We start from the raw sequence: 26,725 nt of genomic DNA on the forward strand, positions 1-26,725 counted from the left end.
TAAAATGAATTTAGACCTCTAAAATGACATTTCACAGTTCCTTATTCATAATAGTATTAATTACATAAAGCCACTAATCAGCAACAAGAATACAGAATTTGCCCCCCTTGTCTTTAGCTTGTCACTTGGCCTCCTAGGCGCAGTGCAAATTGTACAGAGAGGGCATAGATTATTTTGGACACTTGAATCTTCACTACTGTTCACTACAATAATACTTGAGGGATAGCAAATTTAGAAATAAGGGCACAAATTCCAATAATAAATATAGAAAACAACAATAATTAAAAAAATAAAATAAAGAGAACCTAACAGTTGATACATGGTGGCCGATCCACAGGCCGCACGTATCAGACACTGGCTACATAATCTCAGCCAGGTTATGTTTACCTGCGAAAAGCTGCAGTGATTACCTGCGTGCTCTTGTAGGGAGATACCCATAACTCAAGGGGGATGGGCAGCTTTGAAACATTTACATGGCAAAAATCAAGCCGCCAAGAGTCACCCATGCTACCTGTGGATTGGGCAGCATGTATCAGCTGTCTGGTTCTCTTTAAGAAAAATAACTAGTGATCAAACATAACAAGCAAAAAAACAACAGATAGAACAATAGTCTCATTAATAGCATTTACAACATAGCTACCGTAATTAAATGACGTAACTGAATGCATGCATCAAATTTGCGGAGTTGAGTGAAAAAAAAAAAAAAATATGTACAAGATAAAAGTTAACAAAAAAATTTGTTTTTATTTTAAAGGTCCAGTCGAAGCAGCAAGTTGACGTAATTCAGAGCAAAACGACAAGCATAGCAGTTTCAGTTCTTCCAGAAACATATGGACCAGACCCCAAACTTGAAAAGAGCGAGCAGAGGCAAAGAGCAAACACATTGCCACATCCTGTCCCTGGTGAGAAAAGAGCTTTTCCCCAGATGAGGCCGCTGTCTTTTGTGCAGCTTCGGGACAGAAGCCTTTGAAGCAGACATTAATATTCTAGACATCGATGTCCTCCTTGTACACAGGCATCTCAGTGTGTGAACACTCATTAACCGCATGGTTCCCCAAACTCCTCACAGCTATTTTATTTAAGAAAGGGTTAAAATGTAGTAGAAAGTCATGTGTTGTATCTCATTTATCTATATTTTTATGTTTCAGTTGTCTGCCCTAAAAGCAGACATCCATACTGTATAATGAGCACGATATTTTGGGAGAATCCGTCTCACCACATCAGCCTGTAGGAGTTTTGTACGTCATGGATAGAAAAAAATACAATATGAAAAATATAAATAGACAAAAACAATAGTTTCCCATGTAGACCAGTACAGATCAATGTGTATAACTCAAGAATGTAAGGCTCTGCACGGCCCCCTAGACTTCTCATCAAGTCTGATGGAACTTGAGCCTCTGACATAGAGTGAAACCTTTTGACACAAATGGGATCTGAGCTTCTACAATACATTCAATGGAATATTCTAATAAAGAACTAGATCCTGATTAGGACATAAGTAACATACATGCATACAGTGGAGACAAGACAGAATTTTTTTTGCAGCTTTTCCCGACATCTAAAAATGCGTGGTCATTTCTTAAAGGCGACCTGTCACCAGGTTAAAAGTGTCCTGTGGTACCTCCTACTTTATTCCCTCTGCTCCCCTGATATTCCCGTTTGTTTTAGGTTTTTTTTAAATCTGCCATACGGTTCCAGAGATAGGGGTAGTTTTATTTTGATCTATTGTTATGGTCTTTTTTTCAAGGGGGCGTGGCTCACGGGATTCTCTGGGGGCGTGTCTTTAGGCCGCTCTGATTCTGGCACTGTTGTGGTTGTCCTGTTATAGAGGACCTGTGACCTTGTCAAAAGTGGCCGGATTTTGCTCATATTTCCTTCCTTCCTCCCTCCACTTTTTATGCTCGTTATCAAGGGGGTGTGGGCCACAGGGTAATAATGCAAACCATATAATAAAAAAAAAATAATAGTAAAAAAATCCCTCAGCAGAGCAGCTATAAAATAGTAGCAAAAACTGGCCACTTTTAACCCGGTGACAAGTCCTGTCTCTTTAAGAAATCCAATTTTATTTACCATAATGAGAAATTCTGATTCTCCAGGGCAACATGAAAAGCAATTGCGAAAAGCGTCTCTCATCCTGGAAGAGCAGCGTGATGTAGGGCCAGAGAGCCTGATTCCTGCGATGTATCAATACGGTGCTGTATGCTGCAATTTTGATAAAAACCCTGTTTTCTCTGCTGCAGTTCTCTGAATGCTGAGCTCTGTATAACCCCACCCACAGCACTGATTGGCAACTTTCTGTGTATACTTTACATAGGCAGAAATCTGCCAATCAGTGGTGGGGGTGGGTTATACAGAGCTCATGAATATGGAGGACTACCCATCAGCAGGTTTACTAGTCCTCAGTGATTTTATCAAAACTACAGCAGGCAGCCTAGTAAGGGACACATCAATGGAATCATTACTGATCTCTGTCTTTTCATTATGCTGATATTTGTGGCAAAGACTGGTGACAGGCTCCCTTTAAATCAGTTTTCTAGTGTACTCTATAGATTGGCAAAACAAGTAAAAAAAATAGCAGAACATAAATACAGCACTATTGTACATCTATATTTATTGATTTATCAGAAGATATATACGGAATGAGATCTGCCAACTATCCACTGAACCTACTTCTCTTCTAATTATTGCATTTTCTTTGTAGCTGCACAATTGTCTTTGCTGACAGAGAAAGAGGAAAAAACTCTACACAAGCAACAAACATTTTTGGTCTCCCAGGAACCTTCTTGGATGGAACTGGCGAAGAAGAAATCCCAGGCCTGGAGTGACAAGCCTCACATCATCAAATAAGAGGAGGAAATGCCTGTTGTCTGGTTCCTTCATACATGTCCGGCTCCCGGGTCTCCTTATAAGCACAAAATACAACGGACCATGTAGAAATAGCGGACCCTCCGGCAGTTTTATATAATCTGTTACTATATCGGTGATTTCTACCCTCCTCGCCTGTAGAGGTCCGTTTTGTTTTGGAGATGTATATGATGTATCATGTTAACAAGTAAAAATGTTCATACTTCAGACTCGTGATCTTAGTTTGTTATGCACTGAATTAAATCAACTTTTTGCCTGTTTGGGTCTGAACTTTTTTAATTTCAGGGGTTGGGTTTTTTTTTAACAATTTTGGGCAAAAATTTGGAGGAAAAATGAAAAGAAAGCAGCCATTTAGAACTGATAAACACAGTTTCAGAGCCTTACTAAGGAGCTGTAACATAGCCAAAGATACAGTCAGATGTGCGGAATCAGACAGAAAGTCTGGTTGGCTCTGTATGAGATCAGAAGGAAACAATACTATGGGCTTCTGGTCCTGTGCTATTGCTGCTCTGTACAAATTGGGGTGTATATGACTGTGCATAGTCTGAGATCTCTCTGCTATGTGATACGCATGTTTCATTATGAAATGCACCTTACAGACATAATAAATAAAGCCATTTCATGCGGTGATCACTAAGAGGCCCATCATACATTTTTTGGCAAATTTTGATGGGAACCAAATTAATGTCCAAAACGGATCCTTTGCATAATGTTTGCAAACGGAAGCAGAAGGACCTCATATATTATGTGGTCCGTCTGGGTTCCGTTATGGGTCTGTTTTTAGAACAGAATAAAAAGCATATAATGCACAACTTTATTTTTTGCATTCTAAAAACTGGCAAATAACGGTACACGGATGGACCTTATATTAATATACTTAAAGGGAAGGTGCCATCCAAAAAATTTTTTTTCAGCAATTGAAAAAATGTAAAGAATTAATGTTTACATTTTCTTAAAAAATATTATCGTTTGTTTTTAATTTTGCAAAATATGAAAAATAATTTTAAAAAGTTTGGCATTTCCACTTGTTAACACTAGGGGGAGCAGCTACTGAAATCTGGCACAAAAACCTATGACATCTATAGACACAGTGAGCAGCCATTTTGATGGGGCTTGCAAAGTTACTGACTGTCTTTGCATGTAAAGTCTGGATCAGAACAGGCCATCAATCAGCAGACATGTTTCCTGAATTTCTGTGGAGCAGACAAGCAGACGGTCCATCCATGTGTATAAAACACAGCGCTCTTTGTACAATCCCTGGCACCGAACAGGGCGCCCCCCACAGACCAGCACACTGCTCTCCTGAAATACTCTGTGCTGCTGTCGCCCTGCTCCTTCCACCATACATCAGGCCCCTGTCCCCTCGGTTTCACACATCGCCAGGACGGGATCTGAGGACAGGAATGGGGTCTTCGGTCACCGAGGATGGCAGGCAGCAAGGATTCTGGGAGCAGGGTGACAGCAGCACAGAGTATTTCAGGAGAGCAGTATCACATGGGATAGGATTAGATACACGGCTCAGCAGGCAGCATCACACAGGAGAGGATTAGATACACGGCTCAGAATACAGTATCACACAGGATAGGATTAGATACACGGCTCAGCAGTCAGTATCACACAGGATAGGATTACATACACGGCTCAGCAGTCAGTATCACACAGGAGAGGATTAGATACACGGCTCAGCAGGCAGTATCACACAGGATAGGATTAGATACACAGCTCAGCAGTCAGTATCACACAGGATAGGATTAGATACACGGCTCAGCAGTCAGTATCACACAGGATAGGATTACATACACGGCTCAGCAGTCAGTATCACACAGGAGAGGATTAGATACACGGCTCAGCAGGCAGTATCACACAGGAGAGGATTAGATACCCGGCTCAGAATACAGTATCACACAGGATAGGATTAGATACACGGCTCAGCAGTCAGTATCACACAGGATAGGATTACATACACGGCTCAGCAGTCAGTATCACACAGGAGAGGATTAGATACACAGCTCTGCAGTCAGTATCACACAGGAGAGGATTAGATACACAGCTCAGCAGGCAGTATCACACAGGATAGGGTTAGATACACGGCTCAGCAGGCAGTATCACACAGGATAGGATTAGATACACGGCTCAGCAGGCAGTATCACACAGAAGAGGATTAGATGCACGGCTCAGCAGGCAGTATCACACAGGAGAGGATTAGATACACGGCTCAGCAGTCAGTATCACACAGGATAGGATTAGATACACGGCTCAGCAGACAGTATTACAGATATGCCCACACTGGTGAAACTTCCAGCCCCCCCCAATTATACACAAGACTATGGGCTGTATAAGTCACTGTCCTCCTCAGACAGCCATAAAAGGAAAGGTGTCAGATTACCGGAGATCACTGGGGCTGTGTGTGAGGAGGCGGAGACAGAGCAGGAGGACGCTGGAGCAGGAAGCACAGGGCTGAGCCTGGAGTAAGCAGGACAGAGGAGCATAGATGAAAGTCACCCGCACTCACCACTCTCCATCCTCCGGCTCCAGTGAGCGCTTCTCTCCTCTGCTGACCACCTTCTCCATATCTTCAGCCTCTCCTCACAACACAGGACCTGTTATGCCACAAGTGGTCCTGTGATAGAGGGAAAGTGGAGCTCAGCAGATAGCACTGGGCTACAGTAAAATGGCGCCCAGCCACACCTACAGCAGTGAATGGTTCAGCCCACAGGGGCGTGCCCAGCTCTCTGCTACTGAGGCTGCAATGTGCGGTCGGAAGCCGACCGCAGTTTCCTATGTCCAGGGACGGCCATATTTGCAGACTGTATGAGTCCTCCACAGATCTGCAAATCAAGATGGCAGCGCCCAGTGGCTACATGAAAACATTATTACAAACAAACCATAAATCCTGGTTAGTACAACATTTGCTGAAACAACATGTTTTGTAACTTACTATTTTTTTGCAAATTATATAAAATTGCGGCACCTTCCCTTTAATTTTGCCTCCTTTGTAATGGATCCATTTTGGACATTCTTTTTGTGTGATGCTAAAAATGGAACAGACAATCAGAATGTCTGAATTCAGGTGTGAACATATCTTTTGGGGTTCTGCTACCTTATAACTAGGCCGATCTGGCATTCTGCAGTCTGGGAAGCCGCTCAGTGTATGTGGGCTGTTCTAAATGATCAGGGCAACATGATCTGTGATCACCGGGACCATGAGCAGCAAGTCGGTCTAGTCATTTGGGGGTATTTTCACTAAAGTATAGAACTGGACAATTTTGGAATTCAATGGTTTGGGAAAGATAGGTAGCAACCTCTGAAAAGATGTAATGGGGTCACATGTAGAACATACTTTCTGTAAGGCCTCATTCACACATCAGTGTTTAAACACATACAAGAAGAATCGGTACCGGTGTCATCAGTGTTTTGGATCAGTGTGTCATCCTGGGTCCGTTTTTACCAACAGAGTTTTTCACAGATGGATAAATAAATGGCAACGCGTCTCCTATCCTTTGCAATATTAAATACGTTCAGTACACGGATGGCACACAGATGCCATCCATGCGCTGCAAGAATTAGTCATGAACCTTGTCTTTTCATCCGTGATACCGGGAAAAACAGACATGTCTTTGTGTGGTTTGCACCGACACGTGACAAAACACAGACATGTGCATATCACCGTAGATTATAATGGAGACATGTCCTATCCGTACCTAGTCTGGTGTTCAGTATACATCCACATTGGATTTTACCCAACTATCCAAAGCTGCTAACGGACAAATGTTTCCAAATGTGAGAATGTTGGAATTATTGCTTCATAACTAGGCAAATTTGTCTATGAAAGCTGGGTGACTTTCCCTGTAGAGCTTAAGTGGAGGTCTAAATTGGTTGTGTATACTCTGCTGTTTATATGTCGGTGTATATATAGTATTGGGACAATGGTATTCTTACGTTGCTTCTGCCCCTGTATGAGCCAACAGTAAATGCGCTCCAGGCACCCGGTGACCCTATGTGTGGTCCACTGCTCGTACTATTGGTACTACAGCTGGTAATGCTGCCAGTACTGTGTAGAGCAAAAGCGTGTAGCCTAATCTTAGCCTTATCGCTTTAAAGGGGATCTGTCACCCCATTTTAGCCCTATCAGCTGCCGGCACCGCCATCAGGGCCTTATCTACAGCATTCTGTAATGCTGTAGCTAAGCCCCCCGATGAAACCTGAAAGATAAGAAAAAAGAGTTAGATTATACTCACCCCAGCGTTCGGACCGGTCCGATGGGTGTCGTAGTCCCGTCCGGCGCCTCCCATCTTCATACGATGATCTCCTCCTCCTTGCTTCTCCCTCGCCTCAACAGAGCAGATAAAGTACGCGTGCGCAGGCACCGGACCTCTCGCACCTTTCCCGGCGCATGCGCACTGCAGTACTTTACTCTGCCCTCAACAGGGCAGAGAAAGTACGCCTGCGCAGGAGCTGAGGGAGAAGCAAGGAAGACGACGTCATCATATGAAGATGGGAGGCATCAGACCAGAACGCGACACCCACCGCACTGACCCCCCGGTAAGTATAATCTAACGTGTTTTTCTTACCTTTCAGGTTTCATCGGGGGCTTATCTACAGTATTACAGAATGCTGTAGATAAGCCCCTGATGGCAGTGTCGGCTGCTTATAGGCCGAAAATGGGATGACAGATTCCCTTTAACTCCCTGGCTCACATGCACTGGCATTAATGTGGTGGAGAAAGCATGGCTTCCTCCCTAGATAAGTTTATTTTGCTTTTCAGATTTGTTTTTCATGTTTTGTAATATTAGGATAAAACAGAAGCAAAAATTTAAAAAAAACAAAATAAGATATTACTGTATGTCCTGTATGTTGTTATTATTCTTTCACAAATTATATCTTCAGAGAGGAAGGGGACTAGAACTATAGCTCCCCTTATAGGAAATAGTAATCCTAAAAGTCAACATCGGCTCTCTAATGAGCCTTGTCCCATGATTGAGGATAAAAGCCTAAACCATTCTTTCACATATACCCACATATACCCTTCACTGAGCAAGTTATCTTGAGTAAACAGCATTTACTTCTTATGGGTAAACATGAGATAAGAATTCAGAAACACACAGCAGTGCTGCTAGTATAATACAGTCAAAAGCGAAAGTAAAACTAAACATCAACAAGAGAGCTTCCCTCCCCACAATACAGCAAACATTTAACTTCACACTATCGCCATCTGCTGTCAGGCTAGTGTAAAGTCCTCCTTTACATAAACAATAAGTCCATTTCTGTTGCATATGCCAACACCCTTTCTCAACAGTAAGGACTTATTCATTCAAACCCAACTTTTTTATTAGTCTCTGGTGTTTATCAGCATTCAATGCCTTTGTGAAGGCATTCAATGCCTTTGTGAAGATGTCTGCTGTCATTTCTTCAGTAGGATTACTTCAAGAAATGATACTTCACATTTCCCAAGTCTTTGATTTTGAAATGTTGCTTCAGGATTTTTAGAATGCTTTCTTTATCCCTTTCTTGTTCAGAACAAATCAAAATGTCTTCTACATATATAAGCACATAAATCTCATAAATAAAGAGAGAGAGAGGATTCAAAAAGATTTAAATAAACTGGAGAAGTGGGAAGTAACTAACAGAATGGTTTTTAACAGGGAGAAATGCAAAGTACTACATCTGGGCAATAAAAATGAAAAAAACATATATAGAATGGGAGGAATAGGGCTAAGTGACAGCACATGTGAAAAAGACTTGGGTATACTAATAGATCACAGACTGAATATGAGTCAACAGTGTGATGCAGCAGCAAAAAAGGCAAATGCAGTTCTAGGATGTATTAACAGAAGCATACAGTCTAGATCACGTGAAGTCATTATTTCCCTCTACTCCTCTTTGGTCAGACCTCATCTGGAATATTGTGTCCAGTTTTGGGCACCACATTTTAAAAAAGACATCAACAAACTGGAGCAAGTTCAGAAAAGAGCGACCAGAATGGTGACCGGTCTGCAAACCCTGTCTTATAAGGAAAGGTTGCAGGATTTGGGAATGTTTAGTTTGCAAAAGAGAAGACTGAGAGGAGACTTAATTGCTGTCTACAAATATCTAAAGGGCTGTCACATTGTAGAAGGATCAACTTTATTCTCATTTGCACAAGGAAAGACTAGAAGCAATGGGATGAAACTGAATGGGAGGAGACACAGATTAGATATTAGAAAAAACTTTTTGACAGTTAGAGTGATCAATGAGTGGAACAGGCTGCCACGAGAAGTGGTGAGTTCTCCTTCAATGGAAGTCTTCAAACAGAGGCTGGACAGACATCTGACTGGGATGATTTAGCGAATCCTGCTTTGAGCAGGGGGTTGGACCAGATGGCCCAGGAGGTCCCTTCCAACTCTACGATTCTATGATTCTATGAAATCCATCTATTCATCAGCCTTTTTGTGTACAAGCATGGATCAGCTTTGCTACTTTGAAATTTTTCATTTGTAAGCACTTCCGTGATTTTGTCATTCCACGCTTTAGCTGCTTACTTTAAACCATATATGCTTTTCTGTAGTTTGCAAACTTTGTTTGGGTTTCTTTCATCTTTGAATCCTGGAGGTTGTTCCATGTAAATGTCTTCTGTTAAATCTCCATTCAGAAATGCTGTGTTTACATCCACATGTATCAGTTCCATCTGTTTCATTGCGGCAACTGTAAGTAAAGTTCTTATTGTAGTATGTTTTGACAACTGGAGCAAATGTCTCATCATAGTCTTCTCCATATTTTTGAGAATACCCTTTAGCTACGAGTGCCATCTGTTTGGTATTTTACTTTAAAAATCCATTTACATCCTATGGCTTTTCTTCCTTCTGGTAAATCTTTCATTGTCCATGTATTTGAGTCATGCATGGATTTCTGTTTCTGTTACTTCTATCCATTTATTAGCTTCTTCTTTAGGGAGTTCATATATTTTACTTGTGCTTGTCTTGTATGAGAGACGTTTTGGTGGTTTACCTTTGTTTTCTCCCATTGAACGTCTTGGGTCTGTCTGTTTGTAGTTGTATTTCTTCATTTTCAGTATTCTGTTCTTCATCAATTTCAGCTACTTTCTCATCAGACACCTCTTCTGCTATGTCACTGCTGTTTTTCTCATTTTTTGTTTCCAGTGAAATCATAGTGTCTTCATTTAGATCCTCAATGAATGTCACACTGTTACTTACCCGTGACTCTGTCTGTTTTGGGATCTAGGATTCTGTATCCCTTGCAATTTTCACTACATCCAACAAATATTCCCTCCATGGATCTGTTTTGAAGTTTGGAACATTTTTCTGTTGGAATGAATATAAAAACTTTACATCCAAAAACTTTTAAATGATTGACACTTGGTTTCATACCTTCCCACAGTTCATATGGAGTTTTCTTGAGCTTTCTGGGAAAAAGTCTGTTCTGTAGATATGTAGCTGTCATTGCTGCCTCACCCCAATATTTCTCTGGTAGTTTGGAATCTGTCAGCATACATCTCATCATTTCTGTCAGAGTTGTGTTTTTCCTTTCTGCTACTCCATTTTGTTCATGTGTGTATGGAACAGTCTTTTGATGTTCTATTCCATTTTGCTTTAAGTAGTTTTCTATTTTGTGACCTGTAAATTCACCTCCATTATCACTTCTGATGACAATTGGCTTCCTTTGAAATTTGTTACTCGACCTTGTTACGTAGTCTACAAGTATATCAAAAACTTCACTTTTGTTATTAATTAAGTATGTGACTGTGTATCTTGAGTAGTCATCTATGAAAGTCACCATGAATCCATTTCCACCTGATGTAGTCACTTTCATGGGTCCACATACGTCAGTATGCACCAAATCAAGTGGTCTTTCGCTTTTCATCTCACTTTCTTTTGGAATAGATATTCTTGTGGCTTTAGATTTTATACAACATTCACATCTTACGGTAATTGAGCAATCTGATATCTTTAGATCTTTTGTCAATTCTTTTCTTTGTAGTTCCCTTATACTGTCAGTGTGTCTGTGTCCTAGACGTCTATGCCACACGTGAATACAGTTCTTGTGATCATGTGTACATACCTTCATCTGTTCCTTTGGTGTGTCAAGATGATATAATTGTTCATCTGCCTTGACATTGGTTATCACCTTGTTTCCTGCTAGAATTGCACACTCATTGTCTTTGAATTTTACAGTGAGTCGTTTAGCTGTTAAACGCTTCACAGATAACAATCCACCTTCCAATTTTTGGAACATACAACAAATCCTCTACAAGTATCTTTGAATCTTGTCCGAACTTGTTTGAACAGTTTAGCATACCTTGTCCTATACCTTCTGCTGTTATTTTGCTTCCATCTGCAAGATAAATGGCTTCTTTCTTATCTAAATCAAGATCAGTGAAGAAATTCTTGTCACTTGTCATATGACTCGTTGCTCCAGAATCAATAAACCAACCAAGTGATGATTTCTTGTCTGTTACTTTAAATGTGCCATTGCAATTATTCTCACATGAATCGGAAATTGTGTTTTTCACTTTCCGTGTATGCTCTTTATGTTGTAATTTTTGCTGATCTGCTTTCCATATAGTACAGTTTTTCTTTAAATGACCTATTTTCTTACATCTGAAACATTCTCCTGTCTCTTTATTATAGGGTTTTTTAAATTGTGTAGCTTTAAGAGCGTTTCCACTGTCCTTTTCAATAGAAGAATCATTTGTTTGTTCTTTTCTTCTCTGATATTCATCTATTAGTCTTAGTTTCACAAAATCTAATGTGATATCTTTTCCAGGTCTTGTCTCTAGTGCATTTATCAAGGCTGTATACGAATCTGGTAAACTGCACAATAATATTTATACCAAAAAACCAAGATACAGGAAAAGTATTAAAGAAGTATTAACTGAGCATGCTCAACGTCAGCGAAATATAAATATATAATCATAGAATTAAATGCTCAGAATACAATCGTATATATCACAAGATCCTGAAGAAAGATAGAGGCTCATGGTGATTTCAAAAAATAGTACAAAATTTATTAGTATAAATAATGTGACAAACAGAGTGTCTGGGTATGCACACACAAAAGGCAGGAAATGGGAGAAGGGAAAGGGGGAAGGAGAAAAATGTCCAGGATAAAAATACAAGATAACAAATTCACGACAAAAGTACAATGTCCAGAAGAATGAAATTACGCATAAATTAGCATAGCAATTATTTTATACCTTCATGTGAACTGATAAATTATAAACGTACACCGGACATGTAAGAATAATGGGGAAAGCAGTCATCTGAGCTCGTCAATGAAAACACACCACGACCATGCAGATTAGTGATAATGCCGATCTAGTAAATCAGAATCCATTTCTGTTAAACTACCCATATCTCAATGAGGGTGTAGATGGCTGCATACAAATCCGCATAATAAAAGGCAGGATGCTAGTGCAGGTATAACATTAGATATATAAGTATATTACCTTCAGACATGGTGCGACGTGAACATAGAGCAAGGGACAGATGGCGCTTCCTAAGGCCTCGATGCGCGTTTCACCACCCTTGTGGTTTCATCAGGAGGGTGATGAGGAAACCATGAGGTGATGAGGCCTCCTGATGAAACCACAAGGGTGGTGAAACGCTGTGATATTACTTCCATCATTGAGAATATGTGCTTCTGCATGTCATCATTTGCACTCAATCTCATACTGTAAAGCTTTCTTAATAGAAACAACTTTTAATTTAAACTGGGTCTTTCATGTAATTTTCTTAATTCCTTTCACTGTATCCTCATTCCTTATGTGTATTAATTGAGCATCATCCACTAATAAGCTAATGGTGGCTCTAGCTTCTCTATTCTTTCTATCCCATGTCTGATTATCTTCATCAGGTCTATCTGTAGTGATTACTTCCCATAAATCGTCCTTAAGGCCTTGTCACACTAAGCGATCTCGCTAGCGATATCACTGCTGAGTCACAAGTTTTGTGACATAACAGCGATCTCACCAGCGAGATCTCTGTGTGTGACAGCGATCAGCGACCGGCTCCCCTGCCGGTATCGCTGATCGCTCTGGGAAATCTCTGGACATTTCTTTGGTCGCTGGTCTCCCGCTGGCCAGCACGCATCACTGTGTGTGACAGGCGGGAGACCAGCGATCAGGTGTAAAAAATAATAAAAAAAAATATATATATATTGTTATTCTCACCTTCCGATGTCCCGCGCAGTCTTCCGGCCTCTCTAGCTCCGGTCCCAGTGATCCTTTGCACGAATGACCGCGAGACGTCGCTGCCGCGAGACCGTGACATTCTCGCGGTCATTCTCGCAAAGGATGACTGGGACCGGAGCGTGGAGAGAGGCCTGAAGACTGCGCGGGACATCGGAAGGTGAGAATAACAATATTTTTTATTTTAATTCTATTTTTTACAGGGGTGGCCAGCGATGCCGGGCGCTCAGCATCGCTGTGCTGATCGCTGGTGAAGCTGTCTGTGTGACAGCTCACCAGCAATCACATAGCGACTTACTAGCGATCCTGACACCTTGATATCGGTGTCGGGATCACTGGTAAGTCGCTTAGTGTGACGGGGCCTTTAGATAACATCTCTACTTTGAACTTCCATAACTGATCATTTTCACTGTTCAGATTAGCTACTGTGAGTTTCAGCTCAGTGCTGCACATTATTTTTATATAATCTTACTTGTTTTATGAAGATATTCTTCTTTCTTCTTTTATAATTACGGTATATCCTGTGTGTGGTGATTCTCTGTAATTATCTCCAGTGTGCAGTCTCCGGTGTGCAGTCATCCAGATCCTGGGTTATAAATTCCTTTGTCCCTCTGTATCTGGAATTTTTTTTCCAGTCTCCGTTCACTGGATTTTATCTTCTTCTGTTAACAGAGCTTATCTGCTTCTCCGGCGTCTGAGGTTATGTCCTGGGTGTCTCTGTTCTGGGTGTCTGGGAGTCTGGGACTATCTCCTGTTCTGGGCCCATAACCTGTAGCAGAGTGTATTTTTTGAGAATCCACCGGTACACAGGAGAACTTCACTGAGCACTGTTAGCGTAGGTGGTCTGGAGAAAGAACCTCCAGGAGTGGACCCTCTGGACCGTGGCACCGAGGGGCCCCCGGGCGAGCTGCCAGATGGAACCGACCCCTACACAGGGACCGTTAGGAGCAGGCCCAGGGGTTCGAGTACCACGGTAACCGGTACCGAGAGGGGCGGCTCAGGATGGACCGGAGTAAGACAGACTGGAGTAAAGAATAAACAGAACAAGACTGGAACAAGGAGGCTGGAATGAAGAGAGACAGAATACTGGAACAAGGAGGAATGACAGGAGTAGGAACACTGGAGACTGGACTGGAGTAGGACGGCAAGGACACAGAAGGCAGGACTGGAGTAGGACAGCAGGAACACTGGAAGCTGGACTGGAGCAGGATGGCAGGAGCACTGGAGGCAGGACTGGAGTAGGACGACAGGAACACTGGAGACAGGACTGGAGTAGGACGGCAGGAACACTGGAGACAGGACTGGAGTAGGACAGCAGGAACACTGGCGCAGGACGGCAGGAACACTGGAGGCTGGACTGCGGACGAGAACAAGGAACACAGGTAGCAGAACTGAGAGGCTGCTGTGGGGAGCAGCCGAGAACGGAACTGCAGGAGCAGAGGGCACACGATGAAGCGAAGCCAGAGTGCTAAGAAACACAATGATCAGGCGCCTCCCTCAGGGGGAAGCGGCCTGATATGGCCCCGTCTGGTCAGCCATTGGTCCAAAGGTGCTTCCGGGTCAGGGCACAGCCGGAGCATAAGAAGCAGGAAGGAGGCGCGGCCGCAGCCTATGGCGCATGCGCATAGCATGCAGGGAAGGCATCGGTCGCGAGCCCATCTCAGGTGACCGCTGCGGCCGTCAGGTTGAGAGAGGCTGCGGAGTGGGAGCGAAGGCTGACTGCGGCGTGGGAGTGGAGGTCGGGTGAGTATGGCGGAGCGGTGTAACAAGCAAGTTATCTTGAATAAACAGCATTTACTTCTTATGGGTAAACATGAGATTAGAATTCAGAAGCACACAGCAGTGCTGCTGGTATAATACAGTCAAAAGCAAAAGTAAAACTAAACATCAACAAGAGAGCTTCTCTCCCCACAATACAGCAAACATTTAACTTCACACTATCGCCATCTGCTGTCAGGCTAGTGTAACGTCCTTTACATAAACAATAAGTCAATTTCTGTTGCATATGCCAACAGTATTGACATAAAATCAGCTGCATATTCGATTGGGAGCTAGCACTCCATACTTCTAAGGCTATACCTTCTCCTGTACATACATAGTAGCGATATATACAGAGTGTGCTGTGCCTAGTAATACACGGGTGCAGCATTGGAGAAGACTTGGAGACTGGAAGGAGAAGCGTTGATCCGGACAAAATGATTATCGTATATTATTAGCTAATCCGAGGGCACAGATATCTGTTGTGAGTTCATTTTCCCCTTCATTACTGAGGCCCGAGGAACTCCCTCTTCTTTTAAAGAAAGGTAGTGAGCCTGATTGTCAAACACCTGAGGCTGATGATTGTGACTGGCTGAGTGGAGTTACGGACTGGATATAATGCTGCCGACGCCCTTCTGCCCTGCGGGTGATTTCTCTGTGGGATCCTTGGAGATCAGTCTGAATTCCTGCTCCTCCAAAGCTAAGTTTGCTGCTCGGCCTTTTGCTTGTGTGCTTTGACTTTGTTTTTGCTTTGTTTTTCTGGATTTCTGCCATTCCCTGCTGGGGTGTGCTGAATTCATTTAGCTCTGTCTTCTGAAAATACCTGAGTGCTGATTCAGTTTTTGAAGCCTAGCTGCTTCAGGGCCTTTTTCATATCAGCTGGTTGGCTTATGTCTTTGATAGGGTTTTGGCAGATTGCAGACAGCAGCCTTCCTTTCCTTTCCTATCTAGGTAGTTTTGGGGCCCCGTCTTTGCTCAGTCTATCTTTCTGTCTGTGTTAGTATTTTCATCTTGCTTCACCGTCATTATATGTTGGGGGATGCCTATTGCTTTGGGGTCTGCTCTGGGGCAGTTTAGATTTCCCCTTTCTTTCTTTAGGCCTATGTATTTCTCCGGCTGTGATCGAGGGGTCTAGGGCATCGTAGGAACCCCCCACGGCTACTGCTAGTTGTGTTGATAGGTTCAGGGGTCTGCAATCTGATAGTTGCCAACTTCTCTGGTTTTCTGGACTTAGCTTGTATTTCTGCTTTTGCCTCCTACGGTGACTCATTCATAACAGAATCACCCGCCATACCGCAGATTCTAGGGTACTCAATAGCAGGAAAGAATTGTAAAAAAAAAAAAAAAAAGGTATGTATATTTTTTCCTCTATATCTCTGAGGCCGTAGGGGGAATTTTTTTTCTCTCAATGGAGATAAAGCAATTGTCTGATCGTGTGCAGCAGCTCGCTGCGGAAGTGCGGGGAATTTCCGCCTACCTTGCTCATTCACATGATGCTGAACCAAAGATTCCTACACCTGATGTATTTTTTGGGGATCGGTCTAAATTTTTGAATTTCAAAAATAATTGTAAATTATTTTTTGCCTTGAAGCCTAACTCGTCAGGGAGCTCCGCGCAGCAGGTTAAAATTGTCATCTCTTTGCTGCGTGGCGATCCCCAGGATTGGGCGTTTTCTTTGAAACCAGATGATCCTATTCTGACTAATGTGAACGCATTCTTTCAAGCTTTGGGGTTGTTGTATGACGAACCTAATGCCATTGATCAGGCTGAAAAGACCCAGCTGGCATTGAGCCAGGGTCGTGATTCTGCAGAATTGTACTGTCAAAAATTCCGAAAGTGGGCAGTACTTACTACCTGGAATGATAATGCCTTGGCTGCTCTCTTTCGGAAGGGGTTGTCAGAAGCCGTAAAAGATACTATGGTGGGATTTCCTGTTCCCTCTGGTCTTGACGATTCTATGTCATTAGCCATTCAGGTTGATCGGCGTTTGCGTGAACGCAAAGCTGCACGAGAGGTGTTGCCACCTGTTGAACAAATGTCTGAACCTATGCAATGTGATAGAGTTTTTTCCAGAGAGCAGCGTCAGGAGTTCAGAAGGCGTAATAAGTTGTGTTTTTTCTGTGGAGATGCCTCGCATATTATTTCTGTCTGTCCCAAACGAGAGAAACGCTTTGCACACACGTTTTCTGTTGGGGGTGTTCAACCTAAGTTTCTTCTGGCTATTACTCTGATCTGCTCCCTGTCCACATTTTTCGCCAAGGCGTTTCTGGATTCGGGAGCAGCCCTAAACCTAATGGACTTGGATTTTGCTAAACGTTGTGGATTTCCGATGACACCTCTGCAGACGCCTATCCCTTTGAGGGGAATTGATGCTACTCCTTTGGCTAAAAATAAACCCCAGTTTTGGACCCAGGTGGTGATGCGGGTCGCCCCAGACCATCAAGAAAATTGCAGATTTCTGGTGTTGCATAATCTGCATGATACTGTTGTTCTGGGGTTTCCCTGGTTACAGATTCATAATCCAGTTTTGGATTGGAAATCTGTGTCTGTGGTGAGTTGGGGTTGTCGGTGTGCCTTTAGTGAGGCTCCGGTGTTTTCCACCTCTCCTCAGTCGCATGATGTTCCTGATTATTTGGCGGACTTTTATGATGTATTTAGTGAGAATGAGTCTGCGTCTCTGCCTCCTCATAGGAGTTATGACTGTGCAATTGAACTGAGCCCGAGGTGTAAATTTCCCAAGGGTCGGCTCTTCAATTTATCTGTACCCGAGCACGAGGCTATGCGATCCTATATTAAGGAGGCGTTGGAGAAGGGTCATATTAGACCATCCTCGTCACCCTTGGGTGCCGGTTTTTTTTTTGTAGCCAAAAAGGATGGATCATTAAGACCTTGTATTGATTATCGTGCCCTCAACAAAATTACTGTTAAATATCAGTATCCGTTACCCCTGATTTCTGATCTATTCTCCAGAGTTAAAGGTGCTTGCTGGTTTACCAAGCTTGACCTCAGAGGGGCGTATAATCTTATTCGCATTAAGCATGGGGATGAATGGAAGACGGCGTTTAATACTCCGGAGGGACATTTTGAGTACCTGGTGATGCCTTTTGGGCTCACTAATGCCCCTTCTGTCTTCCAGTGCTTCATGAACGATATTTTCCGAGATTTTGTCGATAAATTTTTGATTATCTATCTGGATGATATTTTGATCTTCTCCAAGGATTGGGATTCTCATGTGGAACATATTCGGACTGTGTTTCGGATCTTGAGGGAGAATTCCCTGTATGTGAAGGGATCTAAATGCCTTTTTGGAGTACAGAGGATTTCTTTTTTGGGATTTATTTTGTCCCCGTCAACTATTGAAATGGACCCGGCCAAGGTACAGGCCATTCACGATTGGGTTCAGCCCACTTCTTTGAAGGCCCTCCAGAAGTTTTTGGGTTTTGCTAATTTTTATCGGAAATTTATAGCAAAATTTTCTAGTATTGCCAAGCCATTGACTGATTTGACTAAAAAGGGTGCTGATGTGTTAAATTGGTCTCCGGAGGCTGTTTCTTCCTTTCAGGAGTTGAAGCGAAGATTCACCTCCGCCCCGGTTTTGCGGCAACCTGATGTCTCACTTCCATTCCAGGTAGAGGTGGATGCTTCTGAGATTGGTGCAGGAGCTGTTTTGTCCGAAAAGGATCCTGTAACATCTAAAATGAATCCCTGTGCTTTCTTTTCCCGAAAGTTCTCTCCATCTGAACGTAACTATGATGTGGGGAATAGGGAACTGTTGGCCATGAAATGGGCATTTGAGGAATGGAGACATTGGTTGGAGGGAGCTAAGCATCAAGTCGTGGTCCTCACTGACCACAAGAATTTGATTTACCTAGAGTCGGCTAAGCGCTTGAACTCTAGACAGGCTAGGTGGGCCTTGTTTTTTACACGTTTTGATTTTGTGGTTTCTTTTCTTCCTGGAACAAAGAATGTCAAGGCAGACGCCCTCTCTAGGAGCTTCCTTGCTGATTCTCCTGTGGTGACCAAGCCTGCTACCATCTTAGGCGAAGGGGTAGTTCTTTCTACCATCTCGCCCGATTTGAGACATGCTCTGTAAGAGTTCCAGGAGGACAAACCTGAGCGTTGTCCCAGTGGAAAGTTGTATGTTCCTGACCAGTGGAAGAATAGAGTGATGTCTGAAGTTCATTGCTCTGCTTTGGCTGGTCATCCAGGTATTTTTGGTACTAGAGATCTGATGAGTCGTTTTTTTTGGTGGCCCTCCTTGTCTCGTGATGTCAGGAATTTTGTGCAGTCCTGTGGGACGTGCTCCCGGTCTAAATCGTGTTCTCGCTCTAGTGGGTTGTTGATGCCTTTGCCTGTCCCCAAGAGGCCATGGACCCATATTTCAATGGATTTCATCTCTGATATGCCTGTCTCTCAGAGGATGACTGTTATTTGGGTGATTTGTGATAGGTTCTCTAAGATGGTTCATCTTGTACCACTCCCTAAGTTGCCGTCTTCCTCTGAGTTGGTGCCCGTTTTTACAACAGGTGGTTCGTTTGCACGGGATTCCTGAGAACATTGTATCTGACAGAGGAGTGCAGTTTGTGTGTAGATTTTGGAGAACTTTCTGTTCCAGGCTGGGAATTCAGTTGTCCTTCTCCTCTGCTTTTCACCCTCAGACCAATGGGCAGACAGAGAGAACAAACCAGACCTTGGAGTCATATTTGAGATGTTTTATTTCTGCTGATCAGGATGATTGGGTTTCATTTTTGCCCTTGGCCGAATTTGCTTTGAATAATAGAGCTAGTTCTGCCACTTTGATGTCACCTTTTTTTTGTAACTTTGGGTTTCATCCTCGATTTTCTTCAGGGCAGGTGGAGCCCTCTGCCTGCCCAGGTGTTGACACTGTGGTGGAGAGAATGCACCAGATCTGGGACCAAGTGGTGGATAAGTTATCTCTCTCCCAGGAGAAGGTCCAGCGGTTTTCCAACCGACATAGGATCATTGGTCCCCAGTTTAAGGTTGGTGATATGGTGTGGTTATCATCAAAAAATATTGCTATGAAGGTGGCTTCTCCTAAGTTTAAGCCTAGATTTATTGGACCTTACAAGATTGTGGAGATTATTAATCCGGTCTCTTTTCGTTTGGCTCTTCCTGTCACATTTAAAATCCATAATGTGTTCCATAAATCTTTGTTGAAGAGGTTTGTTGAACCTGTTGTTCCGGGGGTGGCACCTCCAGACCCTGTATTGGTTGAAGGTAACATGGAGTATGAGGTAGAGAAAGTACTGGATTCCCGTCTGGCTAGACGGAGACTCCAGTATTTGGTTAAGTGGAAGGGTTATGGTCAGGAGGATAATTCCTGGGTCTCCGCCTCTGATATTCATGCCAAACGATTGGTGCGTGCCTTTCATCGGGCTCACCCTGATCGCCCTGGTGGCATAGTTGAGGGTTCGGTGACCCCTCCTCAAGGGGGAGGTACTGTTGTGAGTTCATTTTCCCCTTCATTACTGAGGCCCGAGGAACTCCCTCTTCTGGTAAAGAAAGGTAGTGAGCCTGATTGTCAAACACCTGAGGCTGATGATTGTGACTGGCTGAGTGGAGTTACGGACTGGATATAATGCTGCCGACGCCCTTCTGCCCTGCGGGTGATTTCTCTGTGGGATCCTTGGAGATCAGTCTGAATTCCTGCTCCTCCAAAGCTAAGTTTGCTGCTCGGCCTTTTGCTTGTGTGCTTTGACTTTGTTTTTGCTTTGTTTTTCTGGATTTCTGCCATTCCCTGCTGGGGTGTGCTGAATTCATTTAGCTCTGTCTTCTGAAAATAGCTGAGTGCTGATTCAGTTTTTGAAGCCTAGCTGCTTCAGGGCCTTTTTCATATCAGCTGGTTGGCTTATGTCTTTGATAGGGTTTTGGCAGATTGCAGACAGCAGCCTTCCTTTCCTTTCCTATCTAGGTAGTTTTGGGGCTCCGTCTTTGCTCAGTCTATCTTTCTGTCTGTGTTAGTATTTTCATCTTGCTTCACCGTCATTATATGTTGGGGGCTGCCTATTGCTTTGGGGTCTGCTCTGGGGCAGTTTAGATTTCCCCTTTCTTTCTTTAGGCCTATGTATTTCTCCGGCTGTGATCGAGGGGTCTAGGGCATCGTAGGAACCCCCCACGGCTACTGCTAGTTGTGTTGATAGGTTCAGGGGTCTGCAATCTGATAGTTGCCAACTTCTCTGGTTTTCTGGACTTAGCTTGTATTTCTGCTTTTGCCTCCTACGGTGACTCATTCATAACAGATATCATGATTAAGGTAAGAGATTTAGGAAGGAAGAGTCAGGCTTCTGGAGGAGTTTATAAATGAATCTTGCATTTTAATCTGGGATAACCTAGCAGCCAAAAACCAAATTACAAAGAGCTGGGGGATTAGTATACAGAGCACACGATGAAGAAAGGCCAGAGTGCTAGGAAACACAACGGTCAGGCGCCTCCCTCAGGGGGAAGCAGCCTGATATGGCCCCGTCTGGTCAGCCATTGGTCCAAAGGTGCTTCCGGGTCAGGGCACAGCCGGAGCATAAGAAGCAGGAAGGAGGCGCGGCCGCGGCCTATGGCGCATGCGCATAGCATGCAGGGAAGGCATCGGTCGCGAGCCCGTCTCAGGTGACCGCCGCGGCCGTCGGGTGGAGAGAGGCTGCGGAGTGGGAGCGGAGGTCGGGTGAGTATGGCGGAGCGGTGTAACTGTACCCCCCTAAGTCGCCCCCCAAGGAGGTTAGCAAGAAACCTCGTGAGGATACGGGGAGCACTGATATTCTCCCGAGGTTCCCAGGATCTCTCCTCAGGACCAAAGCCCTTCCAATCAACAAGAAAGAAAGTCCTACCTCTAACCCTCTTCACAGCGAGAATGTCCTGCACTTCAAAAACATCATCGGCACCCACCGGCTGAGGACCAGGATCAAGCGAGGAATGGAAGCGATTCAGCACCACAGGCTTCAGGAGAGAGATGTGAAAGGTGTTTGGGATCCAGAGCGAAGCAGGCAACCTCACTTTGTAGGTGACTTCGTTAATACGTCCCAGAATTTCAAACGGACCGATGTAGCGTGGACCCAATTTGTAGGAGGCCAGTTTTAATCGGACGAATTTGGAGGAGAGCCAGACCTTGTCCCCAACACGATACGGAGGAGGATCCAACCTCTTTTTGCCCGCATAGTTCTTCATCTGATCAGCGGATCTCTTGAGTGATGTGTTGGTCTCAGCCCAAATCTTAGAAAATTTAGAGGACAAGGCGTTGGCTGCGGGTACCTCGGAGGCAGGAGTTATCGGAAGAGGAACACCAGGTTGTCTGCCAAAAATAATGAAAAACGGAGACTTGGCCGAAGACTCACCAGCATGGTTGTTATAAGCGAACTCTGCCCAGGGGAGTAAGTTGACCCAATCTTTCTGGTGGGCGTTGAAGAAGTGACGTAAGTACCCCGTAAGCGTCTGGTTGGTACGCTCTACCTGTCCGTTGGACTGTGGATGGTAGGCCGAGGAGAAGTCGAGGGAAACATTCATGAGCTTACAAAGTGAATGCCAGAACTTGGAGGTAAACTGAACCCCTCGGTCAGACACAATGTGTCGAGGTAGTCCGTGAAGTCTGAAGATTTGACGAATGAAGATTTTGGCCAGCTCCGGTGCTGAGGGAAGACCGGGCAGAGGTAGGAAGTGAGTCATCTTGGAAAAACGATCCACCACCACCAGGATGACTGTACAGCCCGCAGAGCAGGGTAGTTCGGTGATGAAATCCATGGCGATGTTCTCCCAAGGAACCGTAGGGACAGGCAACGGAAGCAACAAGCCGGACGGAGGTCTCCGTGGCACTTTGTTTTTTGCACAGGATGGACAAGAAGCCACAAAGTCGAGTACATCTTGGTGAAGCGTGGGCCACCAATAGTGACGCGTGATAAGGTCAAGGGTCTTCTTAGTTCCGGCATGGCCGGCCAGTTTGGAGGAGTGCCCCCATAGAAGAACCTTTCGCTTGAGATTCTCTGGCACAAGCATCTTGCCAGGTGGGGGAGTAAGCCAGTTCACCGGAGCCACGGTGATGATCCTAGTGGGATCAATGATATGCGAACGTTCCTCCGTGGATTCATGTGGCTGGAAGACCCTGGACAGGGCGTCGGCTTTGGAATTCTTGTTGCCAGGACGGAATCGGAGCTCGAAATCGAATCGGGCAAAAAATAAGGACCATCTGGCCTGGCGACGGTTAAGTCTTTGGGCAGACTGGAGATAGGCCAGATTCTTGTGGTCCGAGAAGATGACAAAAGGATGGACAGCTCCTTCCAGGAGGTGGCACCACTCCTCCAAGGCCAACTTGATGGCCAAAAGTTCCCAGTCGTCGATCGAGTAGTTACACTCGGATGGAGAAAAGGCCTTCGAGAAGCCACAAGGGTGCAGGCGACCGGAGGCGGTTCTCTGGGACAGTACCGCCCCGGCACCCGTCGAGGAAGCGTCCACCTCGAGTACAAAAGGTCGATCGCTCTCAGGGCGATGCAGGACTGGAGCCGTGGAGAAAGCCTGTTTTAGGATCAGAAAGGTCTCCTCTGCCTTAGGAGACCAATCCTTGGAAGTAGACCCTTTACGGGTGAGCGCAGAAATGGGTCTTGTGATCGCGGAGAAGTGGGAGACAAAATGCCGGTAATAGTTGGCGAACCCGAGGAATCGTATCGCCTTTAATCCAATGGGGCGAAGCCATTTGAGGATGGCAGACAACTTCTCGGGATCCATCCTTAGACCAGCGTCGGAGATAATGTATCCCAGAAACGGCAGAGAGGTCTGTTCGAAGAGACATTTCTCGATCTTCGCATACAGGCGGTTCTCCCGAAGATGCTGAAGCACCAGGCGGACACTCTTTCTGTGGGACGAGAGGTCCGGCGAGAAGACGAGGATGTCGTCTAAGTACACGACCACACAGGAGTACAAGAGATCCCAGAAGATCTCATTGATGAACTCTTGAAAGACTGCAGGAGCATTGCAAAGACCGAAGGGCATGAGCAGGCCATCTCGAGTGTTGAAAGCGGTCTTCCACTCATCACCTGCATGGATACGGACCAGATTGTAGGCTTCTCTGAGGTCCAGTTTGGAAAAGACCCGAGCCCTTCTGAGACAGTCAGACAGCTCTGGAATGAGTGGAAGAGGGTACCTGTTCTTGATGGTAATCTCATTCAAGCCCCTATAGTCAATGCACGGCCATAGAGTTCCGTCCTTCTTTTTGACGAAGAAGAACCCAGCTCCCGCGGGCGAAGAGGATTTCCATATAAAGCCTTTGGCGAGGTTCTCTCGGACGTACTCGGACATGGCGGTGGTCTCTGCGGGAGACAGAGGGTAGATTCTGCCCCTTGGAGGGGTTGAACCGGGAACAAGTTCAATTGGGCAGTCAAACGGCCGGTGTGGAGGGAGAACCTCCGCTTCCTTCTTATCAAAAACATCAGCGTAGGAGCTGTAGGCTGGAGGAAGACCCGGGAGGTCTGGAGATGACCGAGGAGCGGCCACCAGGCGGACAGGAGTCAGACAGCGAGCTTGGCACGGTTGCCCCCAGCGGAGTATCTCCCCAGAAGACCAGTCGAGAACAGGCTGATGAGTCCTTAACCAAGGAAGACCAAGTAGAATGGCGTGAGAGCTTAGGCAAAACGTAAAAGGCTATCTTCTCTCGATGTAAGACTCCGAGTTGCAACTCCACCTCTTCAGTGGCCAAGGTGACGGTCACCTGTAGCGGTTTGCCATTCACGGTGGCAATCTGAATTGGGTTAGATAGAGTGACTACAGGAATTTGGTATTTGTCCACCTCTTCCGGCCGAATGAAGTTACCCGCTGAGCCCGAATCCACGTAGGCCACCTCGGAACCACGCCTCCCTCCTGAAACCAAAAGCACAGAAATCGTAAGAGGTTGAGAGGGATCATCATCACCTAGGATGGCCTCTCTTAACTGACCTAGGTGGAGTCGTTTCCCTGTCTCTTAGGACAGGTGCGGACATAGTGTGACGAATCACCGCAATAGAGGCACAGACCTTGTGTCTATCTCTCTCTGACGCAACTCGGCCAACCTGAGAGGGTCTATCTGCATGGGCTCACCCGAAGAGAGGGAAGAGGACCCAACCGAACGGGAGCTGGCCGACCGGGTGAAAGGAGAAACTGACCTGGAGGACCGCCTGTGTCTCGCTGACTCCCGAGCGCGCTCCAGGAAGCGCAGGTCAATGCGGGTAGCCAGCGAGATAAGGTCCTCTAATGTGGACGGGGTATCTCGACCTGCGAGTTCATCATTTATTCTACTAGAAAGACCGCGCCAGAATGCCTCCACCAAAGCCGCGTTATTCCAGCCGAGCTCGGAGGAGATAGTGCGAAAGCGAATAGCATACTGTCCGACCATGAGAGAGCCATGGTGTAAGTTAAAGAGTGACTCCATGAGAGAGGCTAACCGACCCAGCTCATCGAAAACCTTACGAAACGTATCCAGGAAAACCGGAAGACTCGAGATGACCGGGTCGTCACGTTCCCAGAGCGGGTTTACCCAAGACAGGGCCTCTCCCTCCAGATGGGACATGATGAAGGCCACTTTGGCCTGATCCGAGGGATATTGCTGCGGCAGCCATTCAAAGTAGAGGCTACACTGATTTAAGAACCCCCTACAGAGCTTGGTATCCCTGGTGAATCGAGGCGGCTTGGCGAGGCGGGGCGTCGGGAGAGCAGTAGACTCGGGAGGAGGAGTCGGCACTGCAGTGGCAGCCTGGAGGACCAACAAGCGACTATCAAAGGAGGCCATGTAGGACAAAATGTGGGCTTGAGTATCTTGCTGCTGACCCAGCTCCTGTTGGAGGCTGGCCAGCTGAGTGGCATTTCCAGGATCGGCCACCTGTAAGGCTGACAAACGGGTGTCCATCGACTTCATGACTGACATAATGCGACCCTGATTCTCTAGTAGGAATAGCAACTCTTTCTGGGTAGCAGCCGTAGCACCGGCGGAGTCCATCGCCAGATCGTACTGTTAGCATGTGTGGTCTAGAGAAGGAACCTCCGGGAGTGGACCCTCTGGATCGTGGCACCGAGGGGCCCCGGGCGAACTGCCAGATGGAACCGACCCCTACACAGGGACCGTTAGGAGCAGGCCCAGGGGTTCGAGTACCACGGTAGCCGGTACCGAGAGGGGCGGCTCAGGATGGACCGGAGTAAGACTGAGACTGGAGTAAAGAATAACAGAACAAGACTGGAACCAGGAGGCTGGAATGAAGAGAGACAGAAGACTGGAACGAGAAGGAATGACAGGAGTAGGAACACTGGAGACTGGACTGGAGTAGGATGGCAAGGACACTGAAGGCAGGACTGGAGTAGGACAGCAGGAACACTGGAAGCTGGACTGGAGCAGGATGGCAGGAGAGCTGGAGGCAGGACTGGCGTAGGACGACAAGAACACTGGAGACAGTGGAGGCCGACTGCGGCGTGGGAGCGGAGGTCGGGTGAGTATGGCGGAGCGGTGTAACAAGCAAGTTATCTTGAATAAACAGCATTTACTTCTTATGGGTAAACATGAGATTAGAATTCAGAAGCACACAGCCATGCTGCTGGTATAACACAGTCAAAAGCGAAAGTAAAACTAAACATCAACAAGAGAGCTTCCCTCCCCACAATACAGCAAACATTTAACTTCACACTATCGCCATCTGCTGTCAGGCTAGTGTAAAGTCCTTTACATAAACAATAAGTCAATTTCTGTTGCATATGCCAACAGTATTGACATAAAATCAGCTGCATATTCGATTGGGAGCTAGCACTCCATACTTCTAAGGCTATACCTTCTCCTGTACATACATAGTAGCGATATATACAGAGTGTGCTGTGCCTAGTAATACACAGGTGCAGCATTGGAGAAGACTTGGAGACTGGAAGGAAAAGCGTTGATCCGGACAAAATGATTATCGTATATTATTA

At 45.2% G+C, this 26,725-nt stretch overlaps 1 protein-coding gene and 1 long non-coding RNA gene across 2 annotated transcripts in view; one reads left to right on the top strand and one right to left on the bottom strand.

Moving 5' to 3' along the window:
* CRACDL (CRACD like) overlaps positions 1–3,123 on the top strand; it is a 167,985-nt gene extending 164,862 nt beyond the window's left edge. Inside the window, exons 10-11 of the mRNA XM_073590550.1 lie at positions 755–902; positions 2,702–3,123. Coding sequence (XP_073446651.1) covers positions 755–902; positions 2,702–2,847 — 294 coding nt within the window. The 3' untranslated portion in view covers positions 2,848–3,123. The remainder of the gene's footprint in view (positions 1–754; positions 903–2,701) is intronic.
* The window catches only part of LOC141101449 (uncharacterized), a 99,450-nt gene that overhangs the window by 8,923 nt on the left and 63,802 nt on the right, over positions 1–26,725 (bottom strand). The window lies entirely within an intron of this gene.

This window comes from Dendrobates tinctorius, unplaced genomic scaffold (genome assembly GCF_039654945.1).
Source record: "Dendrobates tinctorius isolate UK_male_01 unplaced genomic scaffold, ASM3965494v1 ptg000117l, whole genome shotgun sequence".
Classification (NCBI taxonomy): domain Eukaryota; kingdom Metazoa; phylum Chordata; class Amphibia; order Anura; family Dendrobatidae; genus Dendrobates; species Dendrobates tinctorius.